The following is a 17,085-nucleotide window of genomic DNA, read 5'->3' on the forward strand; positions in this document are numbered from 1 at the left end:
CTTCAGGGACCGTTGGTCACATCCAACACATTCAATCTCCTCATTCACCGTTACACGCACTAGCGACGAACAGCTGGCCAATGCTTCAATGCTCTCAGTCACACCATCCTGCAAACCCCGCCATCGCTAGTTCGCAAGCTGCATGCACCCGTGGGTAGCTCCCGCCTAACGCGTCAAATCAGCTTCTGCATACATCAATACATTGCCGCAGCATCTCACTCATAAGCATAACCTAGCAATGGACTGGGACGACTTCCATCGACGCGCCAAGCGTGTTGTACCACAACAGGAGCTCAAAGCACGCCGGTGCTGGATTGGTGTGCTCGATCACCGCAAGTCTACGCAGGATGACTTCAAGGAAACCGATTTCTTATGGATGATAGGCCACAATGTAAGCTCTATACCCTTCCCTGTTCCGGGATAACGATGTTTTGGCGGCGTCAATGCGCGCGGAATACACCTCGAATGCGCCGATGCAGTACCACGCCCATCCGCTGACCTGCTTCTAGAAAATCCCTATCAAAAAGATTCAGGATACTTACGAGAAACGGCATGATCTTATTGGTGTTCGCATTAGTTACAAAGGCTGTGTCGTCGACCAAAGCGATATCGTCAAGTCATTCTTAGTGCCGGAAGACAGTGTCGTGGTCTTTAATGCCGTAGACCCGCTCAACGCAACGGTACAACATCAAACACAAGACCCTCCATCGCTCAGGGAAGAGCTCATTCAAGCCGAGATCCCGCGTCGGCACCAGGAGATTGAGTCTGGTCACGATGCTAAACAAACAGCAAACAATCATGTCAACCCTGGAACAATGGGAAGAGAACCACTACGCTATGGTGCTGAGACAGCCTCCATTTCCTCTCATGGTGCATCAGGCCATTCGGCAACTCAACATAATCCCAGCTTTGCTTCGCCGTTGACATCGAGGCATACCAGTACTTTGAGTAGCCGCGCACCTGCACTCGACTCAGATAGGTATCCGCCGTGGTCTCAATCACGGTCTCCTGTTCAATATTCTGTGCCAAACCGATCTCATCAGCTACCACGGCGCTCTTCTAGTGAACTAAGCACACCGTCAATTCCAGGGGACAATTTCCGCCAGGCAATTCCTCGACCAACCGCTGCTTCAGTTACGGAGGGTGCAGCGCAAGCTGCTCATCGTGAACCTACTGATGCGCGTCCTGCGGCACCATCGATGTGCCCAATGAACAATTGTTCCGCCGTCAAGGAGGAGAGACAGTCGCCAATCCCTTTGCAACATACGTCCCTTGCCCAAGATGGCCATGTGGAGCCGGAAAGCAGTTTTGACCCGGAAAAGATTTTCAACAGAGACGCCTCGCCGGAAAAAGATGTCCAAGAAGAGTTGGGCTCCGTTGATCGATGCATTCGCTCAGTCATTGAGCTACGAGACCCTGACATCCTTGAGGCTGGCGTTTCCACATCGCTCAAAGTTCTCGCAAGCCTTAAAGACAAGTTTCTAAAATACTCAGCATCTAATGCGGACGCTGCGGCATGGGTACAAGCCATTGAGAAGCTCATTCCCCAAGCGCAGCGAAAGCGCACTGTGGTCGGCGTAGTGGGCAATACTGGAGCTGGGAAGAGCAGCGTCATCAACGCTATGCTTGACGAAGAGCGGCTCGTACCTACCAATTGCATGCGTGCTTGCACTGCGGTGGTTACCGAGATCTCGTGGAACAGCAGCACCGACCCAGGCTCTAAATACTGCGCCGAGATTGAGTTCATCAGCCAGGCGGACTGGGAGAAGGAACTCACAGTTCTTTTGCGCGAGTTCCTTTCCGAGAATGGTTCTCTCTCGCGCGAGGCGCAGGATCCCAATTCTGATGCCGGTGTTGCATGGGCAAAGTTCCATTCCGTCTACCCGTCGGTCGCCAAAGATGCTTTAGGTGAATGCACCATTCCTTCGCTCATGTCCAAGCGATCCGTTGTCGACGTACTTGGAACTACCAAAAAGATACGCACGGCTAGACCGCAGTCTTTCTATCGAGAGCTCCAACGCTACGTGGATAGTAAAGAGAAAGTTGCCAAGAAGGACAAGAACAAGGAGAAGGTCTCCAAGCCAGCTTTCCAAACTGAGTACTGGCCCTTGATCAAGGTCGTCAAAATCTATACGAAGAGTCATGCGCTCTCGACTGGTGCAGTCATTGTGGATTTGCCGGGTGTTCATGACAGTAACGCTGCGAGAGCTGCTGTTGCTCAGGGTTATATGAAGCAATGCACTGGCCTTTGGATCGTTGCTCCTATCAATCGAGCTGTGGACGACAAAGCCGCTAAAACCTTGCTCGGAGACTCTTTCAAAAGGCAGCTCAAATACGACGGCGGCTTCTCCAGTGTTACATTCATCTGTTCGAAGACAGATGACATCTCTATCACTGAAGCAATCGACAGTCTCGGGCTCGAAGAGAATGTTGCAACGTTTGAAGAAGAACAGGAACGCCACGATGAGCAGATAAAGCAGATTCGGAGCAAGATTCAAGAGTTGAACGAATCGCGAGAGGTCTATAAGCTTGCGATGTCGAGCGCAAGTGAGGACATTGAGGTGTGGGAATCACTCCAGGAGCAACTGGACGACGGGAAATCTGTGTTCGCACCCCAAATCAAGACTCACAAGCGCAAGAAGGCCGTCTCGAATAAGCAGGCACGCAAAAGGAAACAGCTTTTCGATGACGATACGGATGATGATTTTGAGGATTCCGATTCCGATGAGTCTAGGAGCGACGATGAAGTCACATTCCAGGGAGAAAGGAAGCGGCTATCCGAAACTGACATCAAAGAGAAACTGAAGGAGCTAAAGGAAACGAAGAAGAACGCTAGGCGAGAAGGGATAGCAATCAAGCACTCTATGGACGACTTGAAACCTCAAATACGAGAACTGGAAGCAAAGAAGGATGAAATCAAAGCTGAGATCAGCCGCATCTGTATTGCAGGCCGAAACCAGTACTCCAAATCGGCTATTCAGCAGGATTTCGCTGCCGGCATCAAGGAAATCGACCAGGAAAACGCGGCCGAAGAAGACGAAGACAGCTTTAATCCCGACGAGGAGATGCGCGACTACAGCCAGGTTGCTAGGTCTCTGCCAGTCTTTTGCGTCAGCAGTCGCGCGTACCAGAAGATGTGCGACCGAATGCAAAAAGACGATGAAGTGCCCGGATTCCTAACACCCGAAGAGACAGAAGTGCCCCAACTTCAGAACCATTGTAAGAAGCTTACTGAAGGCGGACGCATCCAAACTAGCCGCGCGTTCTTGACCAGCGTTTGCCAGATATTAACCACTTTCAACCTCTGGATGTCCAACCACGGGGCGGGTTCGAAGATGACGGACGAGGAAAAGCGCAAGCAGGCCAGCTACCTAGGGCGGCGGCTTACTCAGTTAACGAAAGGATTAGAGGCAGCCATTGGTGCTTGCATCAAAGAGATGCGATCTGAGATGAAGACACAAATCTTCGACAAATGCCCAGAGCTCATCAACAAGGCCATTGAATCTGCACCAGCTACAGCACATGCTTGGGGTTACAAGGATCAAGGTGGCCTCGCGTGGGGATCCTACAAGGCTGTCGTTCGTCGCGACGGCGTTTATCATTCTTCTGCGGCCGGCCACCGTGACTTCAACTCCGATCTTGTGGATCCCATCATCAAGCAACTAGCAACGGGTTGGGAGCGAGCCTTCCAGACGCGCCTTCCAAAAGCATTTGATGCGTATATCGGCAATTCAGGCACGCTTCTTCACAAGTTTCATGAAGCCATAGAAGAGCGTGCGAGGACCAGCGGCGTTGGCCTGGCGAATCTCTCAATCTTAAAAACACAGGTCTGCAACTACGAGCAGCTATTCAAGGATCTTGGGGTTACGCTCATCACTCAAATGAACGAACTCCAGCGGGAAGCGAACCGTGACTTCAGCCCTTGTATCGCAGGCATCATGCATGACGTATACGATGTGTGCACAGAAGAGCGTGGCGCTGGATCTTACAAGCGCATGAAACAACACATGGAAGATCATGTGGAGCGGGAGCGACACAGGATGTTCCATGAAGCCATTGCCACTGTCAACAAGCACCTTGATGACATGTGTAAAGCACTACAAGAGTCAATGGAAACGAAGGTTGATGAGATTTTCGTGCAGATGGACAGGGACTATACCCGAGTGCTTGGTGGCGCGGCTGGCTGTCAGCCCCTTAATCTGCAATCAAAAGAAGAGAGAGAGCTGAGGTCGGAAATCAGAGAGATCTTGGTAGGCATCGATGCGCAATTTGAGCCCATCGCTCGTGGCGACATCTTAGCAGACAAAGATGCAGAAAACAGTACAGCCGAGGGAGAAGAGCAGATGGACGTTGACGTGGAGGATGACCGCAGCATCGTTGACTCCGCACAGGACTCCGTCGAGGAGGACGTTGATGAGGCAGCTCCGATGGAGACTGAATCATCTATGTCCAAGAACGGTGGCGACCATGTCGACCGGCGTGCCCGAGTCGACGACGTGGTAGATGAGGAGATGTAGGTGTGCTCACGACACAGCATCATCTTAGCCGTCGATATCCGTATTGCTTCATGGTTCGCTGTTTTATACCCCAGGCGTTAGTCGATTCGTCAAGCGGGCGTTCAAAATAGTAGGGTTCCTTCCCCGAATCAGTTGATATGAAGGGCTTGATTAAGTTGACTCGCGAGCACATGCGAGAGGAACTGGTCTATTTCGGTGATAATACGAGAGGAACGAGCGACCTTTCTTGCAATTTCAGTCGGTACTTCTCCGGTGTACATGGTGTCTTTAGCCACTTAGTTCTGGGCCGGGTGGAGACATGGATACTTGGTGTCAGTGCGTTACCAATGCAGTCTTCAAAACATCTCCATGAACGTGCACTCGTGAAATTGAACCCATCGGTAATGTATCAGCATCTCATACAAAGAAAAGCCGGACACTCTGGAGCCTACATCAAGATGAAAACACGCAAAGTAGATGATCTAATGTCAACGTAGGCTCTAGGGTGTTCACTTTTCCCCAGAAGAAGGTGTTAGAGTCAACAAGTCTTTTGTTCAAGCGCTCCTGAGCGTCTATTGTCCTTAACCAAACTCCGTAAACGCCGCGTCGTTATGCCATGCCCGATACCAATGTATTGCCACATCTAATCGTCCCATTCCTCGTCCAGGTTGTCTATTAACCTATCCTCATCTTCATTCCTTCGTCCCCTCCGTCCGCTATCTTGGCCGAGCGAGACGCGACTGTAGCCCCGGCGGGAAGGCATGAAGCGCGCACACGACGAAGTAAGAATTATGAACATGTCCTTCACGATGTCAGCAACACCAACAAGGCATTCGAGCGTCTGTCATCACCACCGGGCGCTACTACTACTCCTTCTACGACAACAGCGGAGTAGACTTACAGAGAAGAAGCGCCAGATGCCTGCCCACATGGCGTAGTTGGGCAGCTGTCTCCATCCGCGCTGGTGCATGACAGTGCGTTGGTAGACACAACCACCAGCAAAGTATACGGCTACAGCGATCATGACGATGACACCAAAGACGCCGCCGGGGCCTAGAGCTTGGGTATCCTGGTGTACGCCGCCACATGCGAAGGGCGAGCGGCCTTCGAAGAAGTATGAGCAATCGTCTACTGCCGCGACGAAGGATACACTGGTCTTCGCAAGCGGGTCCGAGTCGCAGAGCAGCGAGATGATGGTAGTCTTGCGGCGCTCAGTCTTCTTTGAGCCTTTCTTTTTGTCTCCGTCATCCTTGTCATCGTCATCGTCGCCATCAATGATCTCGCGGGTGTCGAGAGAGGTGGGTTCGAGCGCGCGCTTCGATTTCGAGGACAGATCTGGGCAGAGCGAACCTCCGGTGTAGTTTAGAATGAGCTTGCGACCGCGGAAGATGGGTTCTGAGTTCTCGAGACTGGAAATCGCAAGGTGTCAGCATTGCGCTCCAATGTATCCTTCTGCCTGGTTGTGAACGAGCAGCTTGAACTCCTCCATCTATTTCCACTTTGTAGGATGTGAGACTCACCCAATCGCCCACTGCTTGTCTCCTCTCTCGTAGAATGCGCTGACGTTCTTCCAAAGGCCCTTGTCTAGATCTTGCACCTTGTCCAGCTCCTCCACTACAGGTCCACAGAAGTTGATTGTGAAGTTGGCATTGTAATCGTAGCCCTTGGCATGCCAGCTGCCTTCTTCGCCCTCCTTCTTGCTACTTTTCTTGCCATCCGACTCCGACGATGGCTGGCGGCGCATAGGGTTCAGGTCGAAGAAGCGCTCGGACGTGGGTGAGATGACGGTACATGGCTTGAGTTGTTTGTCCGAAGCGGCCGCTGCGAATGGGCCCGACGCTGCCAGAAGCAGGAGCGAGTAGAGTAGGGATATCATCGCGTAGTTGATCGGCGCACTACGCACTATGAGGGTCGAGGCGTGGTGACGGTGAAGGTGGAGCTGATACGATTGTCCATCTTCGCAACACGTTGACTTCCGGCGCCGCGCCTTCCATGTCGAGTGCCTTGCAGCGGCAGTAACGACGGGCGGTAGCGCCCAAAGCAGTTAGCGCGGCCAAGATGGCGTGTGCGCGTCATTACGGCTGCAATGGAATCCGAGATCCCTTTCATCGTCTGATGCGCCCAGCCTCATTCATTGCTATATAGGACACTGCACCCGTGGCTGTCTTTGGTTCAGGCGGCGCGACAATCACCCTCGGCGAAGACAACAACTGCGACAAGGAACCTTTGTTGTGACGACGCGACCGGACCCCTATTCCTCGAGCTCCCTCATTCGGCGGATCTAGCCGGAACGGAAAGAGCTGGAGAACGCGACAATTCGACATTGAAAACATGTCGAAAGCGAAGACTGACAAGGCGACTAAGTCGCTGGCTGAAGAGCCTCATGGCTATGAGTTTCTAGGACCGTAAGTCCATCCACGACTTTTTCGCGCCCTGACGATCATAACGCTAACCTCGTTCCAGCCCCGGAGCTTTCATCATCTCTTTCGGTCTTCCAGTTTTGGTGTACGTCTTCACGTTTCTGTGCAATGACATCTCTGGATGCCCGGCGCCTGTTCTTCTCCACCCCTACAGCTTCACTCTCGAGCAGCTGAAGAAGGAGGTAGGATGGACTGGCTTCTCGGGTCTACTCAACACCCAGGCTTTCCTTGGTACCCTGGCCTACTATTTCCTGAGTCTGTTTCTCTACCGCTTCCTACCTGGTCAGGAAGTTGAGGGTACCGAGCTCAGGAGCGGCGGAAGGCTCAAGTACAGGTTTAATGCCTGGAACTCAGCCCTCTTCATCATGACTCTTCTCGCTGCCGGTACCATCTCCCAGGGTGCCGAGTTCCCCGTCTGGACCTTTATCACCGACAACTACGTCGGCATCCTGACGAGCAACATTCTCATCTCCTACATCCTGGCCACTTACTGCTATGTCGCTTCTTTCAGTGTCAAGCACCCGAAGGATCCGTCTATGCGCGAGCTTGCTGCCGGTGGCCGTACCGGCAACATGCTCTACGACTGGTTTATCGGACGTGAGCTGAACCCTCGTGTCAACATGCCCATCTTCGGAGAGGTTGATATCAAAGCTTGGTGCGAGCTTCGCCCCGGAATGCTGGGATGGATCATCCTCGACTTGGCCTTCATCATGCAGCAATACCGCAACTTCGGCCGCGTCACTGACAGCATCCTTCTCGTCACCATCGCCCACACCGTGTACACCTTCGATGCACTGTTCATGGAACCGGCTATCCTGACCACCATCGACATCATCGCCGATGGCTTTGGTATGATGCTTTCCTTCGGTGACCTCGTCTGGGTGCCCTTCACGTACTCCATGCAAACCCGCTACCTCTCCAACTACCCCGTTGATCTCGGTCCTGTTGGCATTGCTGGTGTGTTGGCCGTCCAGGGTATCGGATACTACATCTTCCGCTCGGTAAACAACGAGAAGAACCGTTTCAGGACCGACCCCAACGACCCACGTGTCAAGCACCTCAAGTGCATCGAGACAGCCGCAGGATCCAAGCTTCTGATCAGTGGCTGGTGGGGTATGGCACGTCACATCAACTACCTCGGCGACTGGTTCATGAGCTGGAGTTACGTTCTACCTACTGCCATGTCTGGTTACCTCATCAAGAACGCGGCTCAGTCTCCCGTCACAGCAGCTCAAACCGATGCCTACTTCTACCAGAACAGCTACGGAAAATACGCCGTCCCTGGCGAGGCCAAGGGCTGGGGTATGATCTTCACCTACTTCTTCATGGTCTACTTTGCTATCCTGCTCATCCACCGTGAGCGTCGTGATGAAGAGAAGTGCCGCAGGAAGTACGGCAAGGATTGGGACCGCTACGTTGAGCTTGTCCCGTACAGGATCGTACCTGGCATCTACTAGAAGGTCTCTTCCAAGACTTCTGATTGGATGTCAGAATCAGGGTGTGACGCTACCGCTTCGTGCGGTTGAAGACGTGCACTGTTTATGTTATTGTTTGTATTTATATCTGGAGGCTTAGGGGTGGAATGCTACCGCAAGTTCGGTTGAAGACATACATCCATGTATCATTATTGGGGGGGAAGATGGAATGCTACCGCACGGCCGGTCAAAGACATACATCATGGAGAGCGCGACGGAAGTAGGAAAACGGCTGCAACGCTATCGTGAAGACGATTGAAGACGTGCGCCGAAAATGTAGGGACAGGTAGATGGACATGTAGCGCTATCGCTCTCGAGCGATCGAAGACGAACATGCCAAATTACAATAATGTTTATTCACATGACATGAGCCGACCATGCACTGGAAGGTGTGTTGTAAGAAGTTGAGAATACATTGATACTAATAACTAAAGTCGTGCTGTCCAGCAGCGTATAAAGCAGGTCATTCCTTCATCATCCCACGTCATTCCCGTCATAAACGTAGTTAGAAAGAACAGAAATCGTAATATCATCGAATGCATGAGTAATCCATAATCATGATCGTAAATGTGATCACCTCACAGCCGCACCCTTCCGATACGTCTTCGTCTTCTCATCCCATCCATCATCCCCCGCCCTCCGGCTCCCCCTATGACTCCTCCTCTCGCTCCCCGCATAATCGCTTTTACTCCTCTGATCGGCATACTTCCTCCCGCCGTAGCCACCCAGCACCAATCCGGCTGCTGTGCCCAAACCAGGGAAGATCACATCCCCGATGATCGTGCCTGCGCCAGCGCCGAGGAACGTGTCTCTGTTCTTGTGCTTGTCCTCATGTGCCTTGTCAAACGAGTGTGATTTGCGTGGCTTGTGTCTGCGTTCGTTGCGCGAGCGATCGCGGTCGCGAGAGGTGGAACGGTCGCGGGTAGAGTGGCTGTGATGGCGATGATGCCTGCTGCTGCTGCTGTGCCGGGGTGGGGAGTAATCGTCAGAGTCGGACATGGAGCCTAGACTTGTGCTGCGGTCGGAGTCTTGATCTGCGAAGCGCACGCGCGCGGGTTGCGAGTGGCTTCTGTAGGGTTGAAGAGGGGCGCCGAAGTAGCCGTTGTTTTGGGGCATCGGCCGTTGGGGTGGGTAGTAGCCGCCCGCTGGTGGTGTTTGGGGGTATGGCGCTGTCATAGCTTGAGCGTTTTTCTTCTCTTGGTAGTACTGGTGTTGGTGTTGTTGTTGAGGTGGATAGCCATGAGGCTGTTGCGGCGGGGCCTGGGGATATGCTGAGTATGATGGTGGTGGCGTGTTCGCATATGGAGGATTGCTAACGTGTGGTCGTGGAGGTTGCGCAGGTGGTTGTTGGTATTGTGGCGGCTTTGGTGGCTGCGGTGGATATGGATTTGGCGGGTGGCTGCCTGGCAGTTCATGCGCAGCCGCTGTACCTAGATAATATTCTTGCGCTGCCATCTCTTGTAGTCTCTTGGAGTGTTTGCTGGTAACGTTGTTTGTTTAGAGGAAGAAGGTACGACTGGAAATAAATGTAGGTACGATATGGATGAAGGTGCAAAATGCGAGACAAGAAGATCACAAGGCCTTGGCTAAATAAATACCAAGAGCGCGTGCAACTGTCACCAGTCCGTAGAAAGTACGACTTTGATACGTCATTCGATCAACGGATCTGCTTCGGGAACGCTTAGCATGCAGCTCGGCCTGTCCGGGGAGCTCGGCAAGCTTGTCAGCACGAGGCTCACATAAGGTTGATCTATGGCGAAGTCCGGAGGGAACTTCCGGCACCTTCTTTGCGCGACGGAGAGCTGACGTGATGAAGAAAAACGAAGAAACGTTGACTCAGAAAAGGTCATGGGTACGCTATTAAAAAGTGGTACTAATGCCCGCGGGCTGTTGGGGTATCGATCATGAAAATGTGTCTATGTTGTGTTCGACGCAACGCCACAACTAGACCAAACGCCAAGAAGGAAAGGGAGGGTCCCGCTCCAATGAGCGTTCTCAGCCTCGCTGGCTGCGCAACACAAGGCGCTGGGCAGATTCCTCAGGATTTCGTCGCCACTCCTGTGGTCACGAGCGGAATATTCTGCGCTTCTTCGTCGTCTCGCTGGTCTTCATAATCCCTACGCATGGGCACACCTTCGACCTTCTTGACGTTTTTGCCCTCGTGCCACATCATGATGCCTGCAGCACCCGCCACTCCGCATCCCAGAGCCACGAACAGACCAGTAGCCCAGGAAGGCCGGTCGATGCGATTATAGTGCCACATGTAGAAGCATAGAACCACCTGGAAGAAAGTATTCCATACATTCATCCATATGACGAAATCCATCTTCCAGCTCTTAGTGGGTGGGGCGCGAATCGCCGTGGGCGGTGGGTCGGGGATCATCTGGACGGGAATTGGTACAGCTGGATCTTCCGGATCGACGACGGTTGCGCCTGCTTTGTCAGGCAGCCGATCTGAACCCGGAAGCCGAAACCATCCCCGATGTATGCCAGCAAGACGTCTGATGCCCGTCTCCGTGCGGGCTGATCCTCCGATTCTCCAACAAGCCCAGTAGTATAGATCGCGGAACCTCCAAGGCGCGAGACCAAATCCTGTGACGCAGAAAAGTGCGTTGAGGATTTGCGAATCGTACTCGACCCACTTCCGGCGCGGGGAATTGATGTCGTCACAGGTAGGTGTACACATGGCGGGTGCGGCGTTACAGAGTAGGAGGAAGAGCATACCGCCCCAGGCGACGACGTTCAGGCCGTAGAGCGTGATGAGGAAGCCGGCGGGTGTGAGGAACCACTTCCAAAAGCCTTTAAGCCCGATCATGAACGATTTCTTCCATGGTAACTTGGGAGGTGGTACGTAGCCGTTGGCATACTGCACCATGATTAGCATGTTTGTCTGGACGGTGGAGGAGAAGACGTACCCGTCCTGAGGATGTCCGTTTTGGCTGCTGCGGCCTATCGTCGTCAAAGTGCTCTGTCGCGGATTCGGAGCCGTGCTTTGATTGTCTGCCGGTATTGGGCCGCTCGTCGTAGCCATCGTATCCCGCAACTTGTCTTGTATCCTCTTCAGCTAGAGCAGGAAAGGCTTCGGTGTTCAATGCATTGCTCGACGAGACCTTGCGTTGACCACCGAAAGACGGACGCTCAGATTGATCTATCGGTGATGCTGCGTTGGTGGAAGCTCGCGACCGCTGCTCGCCCTGGCTTGTTCGTGAACCTGCTCTCTTCCGTTGCGAGTCTTCGTTCCATCCGTCAGAACCAAATGAGCCCTTTCTGATGTCCGTTATCGAAGGTGCTTTGGCGGCAGTCGTCCCTGCGGCAGCCCACATGCCGGGCGGCGGGTTCACGTCCATCAATTTACCAGTCGCGGTACGGATCTTGTTGGAGACGATGGAGGTATTGGTGGAAGTTCGTTCGCGAGTCTTGGGCGAATCTGCGGTAGGGCTCGCTGCATTGGGGTTGCGAATGCCCTCAGGCTGAGGGAACGGCACTGGCGTTGGTACGTTGCTATTCGGGGAAGCCATGACTAGTGAGAGTGAAGTGCACGCTCGCGCTTGTTTTGTAGGGGATTCGCCCCGTTGAAGCGCGTGTGCGGTTCGACGTGTCAGCCAAGTGGTTGATCGTTGGTACGATTGGCAATGACACAGTGCCTTGGCGAGATCCCTGCTTTCCGTTCGCTATCACTTGGGCCGGTATAGGGGTGCTTGTATGAAACCGGCTTCGAAGAATAGCAGGAGCCGTCTGAAAATCGACATGGTTGCGAGTGCTGGGCACCCAAGGTTATATGGTGTTGGCGCTGGCGTGGAGGGAAGGAGACGGCCTAGATTGTTGTAGACGCGGCTCCTGCCAACCCCAGACCCACTGACGTGCAGCGCGTATAAGCCACCGTTAGATGCCCGGGTGGCTATACGAATACGCGAGAGGTACTTCGCCACACGTAATGGCGTCGCAGTCCGCGCGTCACGGTTAGACTTGCGAGATACATTAGAGTCTTGGGTGATTATTGTTCTTTGTTTATGTATCGTATTCAGCAGAGTTTTACTGCGAATGCACCTTTCTACAATGGTCCCATCGTTCGAGTGCATGCAGTATTGGCAACCGGAGTCGCTCCGACGCGCACCAACGCAGCCGTCGCATTGACAACACAAAACAAACAACTGATTTGAACAGTCTGACACCCTCGCTCTCAACCCAATACTCACAAGAAAGCCAGAGCGCCGGCAATAGCGACAACGACGGGCATGTCGCGACCCCTCGCTGCGGCAGCGTTTTCTGTCTGCTCTGGTAGACCAGAGCTAGTCGCACTCGCGGCCGAGCCAAGGCTCGAAGAAGGCGTGTCAACAGCGCCGCTAGAGATGGGAGTCTCGCCCTCAGGAATTGACATGGCGCCAGTGGAGTCTTGAGGGGGGATTGATACGTCCGTTACAGTGGGCATAGGAACAGGCGTTGTGACGACGGAGATGCCAGACTGTGGTGGAATTGACACGTCCGTCACGGTGGGCATGGAAACCGGAGGGATGACGGACACGTCCGTTACACTGGGCATAGAAACCGGGGGAACGCTCATCATGCTGCCGGTGCCTACTATTGTTAAACACATTGCGCGACAGGCCGAAGAGGATGTACTTACATGCCGGGCATGGAGGCTGAACGCACTCCATGTAGCACGACCATGGGTCGACATCATCAGTAGCGGTCTGAGTCTGAATAGTATACAGTGCTTCAGACTCCGGCGTAGGACTGACGAATGGCGAGGTCGCGACTGAGGGTGTATCGTCTTGGGCAACGGCAACGCTAGCCAGAAGCAGAAGTGTGGGGATGGAGATTGCTGCGAGCATGACGACGGCCTTGGGAAGAAGGTCGAATGTTTCTTGGAAGTTTCGAAGGAGTCTTGAACTGCGAAAATAACCCAACTGGACAAGCTATAAGAATGGACGCTGTCTGCTGCCTAGGCCGCGTCGCCCCTTCCCATAGTCGCTCGGCAGCCTTCGCGTGACTGGCGGGGTGTTTTTTGAGATCTTCGCTCCTTCCACAACCGAGTAGCTTCGTCGACGTGCGAAACCTTGCACCACCAATAGTCCCCCAGCACTTCTCCGCGCCCAGCCTCCAGTATGACGACAGTCGCCGTAACGACAGAGATGAAACGTGCCGTTGCGCCCGCTGCACTGCAGACGTTCGTATCAATCGCTCCCGAGGCAGCCGCAGCATCAAGCCACCTTCCGAATGAGTTATCGCTCGCCCGCCAGATACTGCACAACCTCCAGTACCAGCACTATTGGTCCGACCTCCACGTACACACGCACTCACCGACTACCCACGAGCCCCTTCCCCGCCCGCTGGTCTCTGGGCTGCCCCCGCGCCGTCTCTACGTACACCCCGACGAGCAGGTGGAGCTGCTGAAGAAAGCCGACCGCGAACGGAAGGCGCGCGCCGATGGCGAGGCAGGTGGCTTGGAGGTCAAGGCAGAGCCGGAGCTTGAATGGATACTGCCCACCAGGCTGAACGAGAAGTGGACGCTGCGTCGGCTGGCCCATGTCTTCGATGCCATCACCATGGTCCCGCCGGCAGCAGACGCGTCGACAGTAGAGGGGGACCGCCCTGCCAACCCTTGGAGAACAACGAAGCGCGTACTATTAGCGTCGGTAGACACGGACAGCACAGTCGTCTACTACATTGTGCACGATGGCGTCGTGAAGCCCCGCCAGAACTGAACAAGGCCTTGCGCCAGTTGTCGCACACATCTACTATCGCAGCGCATATTGCACAGGCTGTCACGGAAAGGACACGTGCGAGATATTTCATACTGCTACGAAGGACCGAACATTTCTCAGCTACGTCCACTGACATACTCAGCGTCCACGACCCTCATGGGATCTCAGGGAAGATGAAATCTCCCGGCTTCGGCATCTCGTAGAAACGGCTCATGTTCACCTCCGTCTCTGGTGGGAGCTGGTGCGCCTCCGCCCACTCTCGAACCTGCTCATAGTCTCGGCATCGGTGCCTTGTGTTGAAGTCCACGAATGGCGTCGGGTCTGGCATAGTGTCGGCCTGCCACCACACTTGACCAAGTACACCTACGTCTGGATTACACATGAGCACCTGCCTTATTATATCCAAGCAGTGCGTCGTGTGCACTCGCACGATGTACTCGCTATTGACGAAGGGTCCTTCCTTCTTTGCCGAATAATAGGAATAGTTCCAATATAGTGTTTTGCGGAGAAGGTCCTTCGAAATGTTAGTGATGTACTTTCCGCTACCTGATCTTGCTGCGTACCAGACAGTGTAAGTGATGGAGGCCTTCTACGTTCGCTGGGAAGCCACCTCCATACTCTTGGCTGACTTTCACCTGGTCGTGCCGCAATCCGGTTCGCTCAGCTTCGTCCTCGGGTATCACCACACTTCGATCTAGTATGGGAATCAGAACTGAGTGTGCGTGTTGCTGGTACTGCTAGACTATCGACTTACAATTGACACCCAGCGCATCCCATGCAGCATCAACTTCTGGTCCTGCTGGTTGGCGATAGATGTTCTGATGAAGAAAGCTACCGTTGAACAACTGCGTATGCCAATTTGGTTCCACATCCCGGACGACCGGTGCTGTTGCCATCAGTAACGACATGTGTTCTTCGAGAGTCCGTTACATACAGTATCGCGAAACATGATGGATACAAAAGTCATCTGGGTCGGAGATCAAAGCTGACTTGTTCACAGTGAAGGCTATCCACAAAGCAGCACCTACGTATACGATGGTACATGCTATGAGGGTCCTCACTGCGACTCGCACATCGCGGCTCGATCCTTGGAACGCTGGTGATTTAAGCGTCAGTAAGGTCGACGAAGAAGAGCCAGGCAAAAGAGTGTCGTCGTCGTCATGGCACCCGGAGTCGTGTTGTAGTAACCGCTCGTGTCGAGGACGATTGCGGAGGATGTCGAACATGAAGAGATTGCAGTTCAGATATACGCGTTCTGAGATCGGAAACTGGTCGACGATGAAAGAGTAGCAAGGAAATAGCGACAGACCTGCTATCGCATCAAGGGATGCGAGTCCCCCCAAGTCGCTTTACCAGACGACTGGGCCTCAATACCGTCTATCCCTATAATCCTCCATGTACGACTTTCGGTACGAATCGGATATCAGTACGACTTGACCAGCCGTGTAGGACAAGCAGTGACACTGTGATGGGCGTCAGACATGTCAAACACGTTAGTCGTGCGATGTGGAAGGCGACATATATCACTCCGCTAGCAGCACCGCACCCTATCATATCTTTGGAATTCCCACTAACAGTATCCGACTTTCTTTCATTGAGGCATCAATCGCCGTACTGGTCACTATCGTACCGTACTATTGAAGAACCTGCGTAAAGGTATCCCAACGCTACCATAGCTTGACCGAATGACTTACTCCGCCTTACTGCTATGGAGATGCGCTCTGCGCTTACACCGAATTGTGGTCACGATAGGCAAACATGTATGCCGGACTAACCATCACGACTTAGTCTGGCCACATGATGCTGACTCCATAGCAACGACGCACAGCTACATCTGTCCTGCAATCTTCACTCATCAACCAGTAGGCGTTATTACCGGAAGAGTACGTCTTGCTTGCTTCACTTGAAGGCGGTGTACATCGTTGAGCGCATCTGAACTACGTCTTCCCAAAACTTCGGACCAATATCACTTTACCGATGTTGTCTTTGCACAACCTACAGCAGCGACTTCATTGCACCTGCGCGAGCTACGTGGTGCATGCTTCCCCGATGCTTGCATTCAATGCGAGCAGATACAATATTACGCGCATGCGGATGCAACCTTACGCCATGCTCACTACAGTTGGCCTCTGTGATGAGGTTGTACTCCATAGGCACTGCAAGCCGACATGTACAAAAAGGTGACTCCCGTGGCGAAACTGGGAAATCACCACAACAGTCTTCCCTCAAGGTTACTTCCTCGACATCCTTGAAAGTCTCCGCTGTCTCACGGCCGATCATTCCCTGCCATGCATCTCGAACTGGTTCTCGTGGGTCTCGCCGCCCTTACGGCAGCTATGCCACTCGATAAGAGAGGTGACGACTCCGCGAATCAAGCCCAAGATATCAACTACAAGGAATACGCCGGCTACCGCCCGTACTATCAGTACGGAGATTATTCTTCACCGGCCGAAGCGGAGGCAGCGAAGATGCAGCAAGGTACGTTCTCTCGCCCTCCAACTTCCCGAATGAAAGCACTCCTAACGGTCCAGTAGAATCAGCGGCCACGAACATGAAGCGCGACGAACCCTTATCCAAACAGGAGGTGTACGACAAGTACGACAAGTACGAGACCTACGGCGTCTACTACGAGAATTACAATCCATACCCTGCTTCTGTAGAAGCTGAAGCCGCGAAGATGAACGCCAAGATGGAGAAGCGCCATATTGTGGATATGCCCAAGGATATGATGGATCAGATGGCCAACAGCGAGAAGCGTGACGAGCCCAAGGAGGTTCAGGCTGCAGGGGATTCTTGGTACCAGTCTTACATGTAAGCTTCTTCTCCTCTTCCCTTCTTCTTCCGATGTCTCTCCCATGGACATGCAGCCTTCTCTCCTGCTTTGTTCATTGCAACCATTCCCGTCTTCATGTGCTAGAACAACACTGACAGGATTCCCTTGTAGCCCCTACTCAAACTACGGCAAATACAGCGGTGCAGCTGAGGCTGA

General features: G+C 53.3%; 7 protein-coding genes across 7 annotated transcripts; 4 read left to right on the top strand and 3 right to left on the bottom strand.

Moving 5' to 3' along the window:
* Nucleotides 1-1,199: 1,199 nt before the first annotated feature.
* On the top strand, nucleotides 1,200-4,517 carry J4E92_006208 (uncharacterized protein; the record flags this gene model as incomplete). The annotated part of the gene is made up of 1 exon (XM_051497579.1): nucleotides 1,200-4,517. The coding sequence occupies one exon, from the start codon at nucleotides 1,200-1,202 to the stop codon at nucleotides 4,515-4,517; it is 3,318 nt and encodes a 1,105-aa protein (XP_051352226.1).
* A 622-nt stretch (nucleotides 4,518-5,139) lies between these two features.
* Nucleotides 5,140-6,372, bottom strand: J4E92_006209 (uncharacterized protein; the record flags this gene model as incomplete). Its single annotated transcript, XM_051497580.1, has 3 exons — nucleotides 5,140-5,298; nucleotides 5,398-5,905; nucleotides 6,017-6,372. The coding sequence occupies 3 exons, from the start codon at nucleotides 6,370-6,372 to the stop codon at nucleotides 5,140-5,142; spliced, it is 1,023 nt and encodes a 340-aa protein (XP_051352227.1).
* Nucleotides 6,373-6,827: 455 nt separating this feature from the next.
* On the top strand, nucleotides 6,828-8,373 carry J4E92_006210 (Delta(14)-sterol reductase; the record flags this gene model as incomplete). Its single annotated transcript, XM_051497581.1, has 2 exons — nucleotides 6,828-6,901; nucleotides 6,960-8,373. 2 exons carry the CDS (start codon nucleotides 6,828-6,830, stop codon nucleotides 8,371-8,373), a joined length of 1,488 nt encoding a protein of 495 aa, XP_051352228.1.
* Nucleotides 8,374-10,429: 2,056 nt separating this feature from the next.
* J4E92_006211 (uncharacterized protein) lies at nucleotides 10,430-11,909 on the bottom strand (the record flags this gene model as incomplete). Its single annotated transcript, XM_051497582.1, has 2 exons — nucleotides 10,430-11,257; nucleotides 11,307-11,909. 2 exons carry the CDS (start codon nucleotides 11,907-11,909, stop codon nucleotides 10,430-10,432), a joined length of 1,431 nt encoding a protein of 476 aa, XP_051352229.1.
* Nucleotides 11,910-13,496: 1,587 nt separating this feature from the next.
* On the top strand, nucleotides 13,497-14,096 carry J4E92_006212 (uncharacterized protein; the record flags this gene model as incomplete). Its single annotated transcript, XM_051497583.1, has 1 exon — nucleotides 13,497-14,096. One exon carries the CDS (start codon nucleotides 13,497-13,499, stop codon nucleotides 14,094-14,096), a length of 600 nt encoding a protein of 199 aa, XP_051352230.1.
* Nucleotides 14,097-14,250: 154 nt separating this feature from the next.
* J4E92_006213 (uncharacterized protein) lies at nucleotides 14,251-15,322 on the bottom strand (the record flags this gene model as incomplete). The annotated part of the gene is made up of 4 exons (XM_051497584.1): nucleotides 14,251-14,610; nucleotides 14,660-14,790; nucleotides 14,851-14,982; nucleotides 15,031-15,322. The coding sequence occupies 4 exons, from the start codon at nucleotides 15,320-15,322 to the stop codon at nucleotides 14,251-14,253; spliced, it is 915 nt and encodes a 304-aa protein (XP_051352231.1).
* A 1,062-nt stretch (nucleotides 15,323-16,384) lies between these two features.
* Nucleotides 16,385-16,911, top strand: J4E92_006214 (uncharacterized protein; the record flags this gene model as incomplete). Its single annotated transcript, XM_051497585.1, has 2 exons — nucleotides 16,385-16,574; nucleotides 16,631-16,911. 2 exons carry the CDS (start codon nucleotides 16,385-16,387, stop codon nucleotides 16,909-16,911), a joined length of 471 nt encoding a protein of 156 aa, XP_051352232.1.
* Between the last annotated feature and the right edge of the window lie 174 nt (nucleotides 16,912-17,085).

The sequence above is a fragment of the Alternaria infectoria genome, assembly GCF_024043175.1.
Source record: "Alternaria infectoria strain BMP 0036 chromosome Unknown scaffold_9, whole genome shotgun sequence".
NCBI lineage: Eukaryota > Fungi > Ascomycota > Dothideomycetes > Pleosporales > Pleosporaceae > Alternaria > Alternaria infectoria.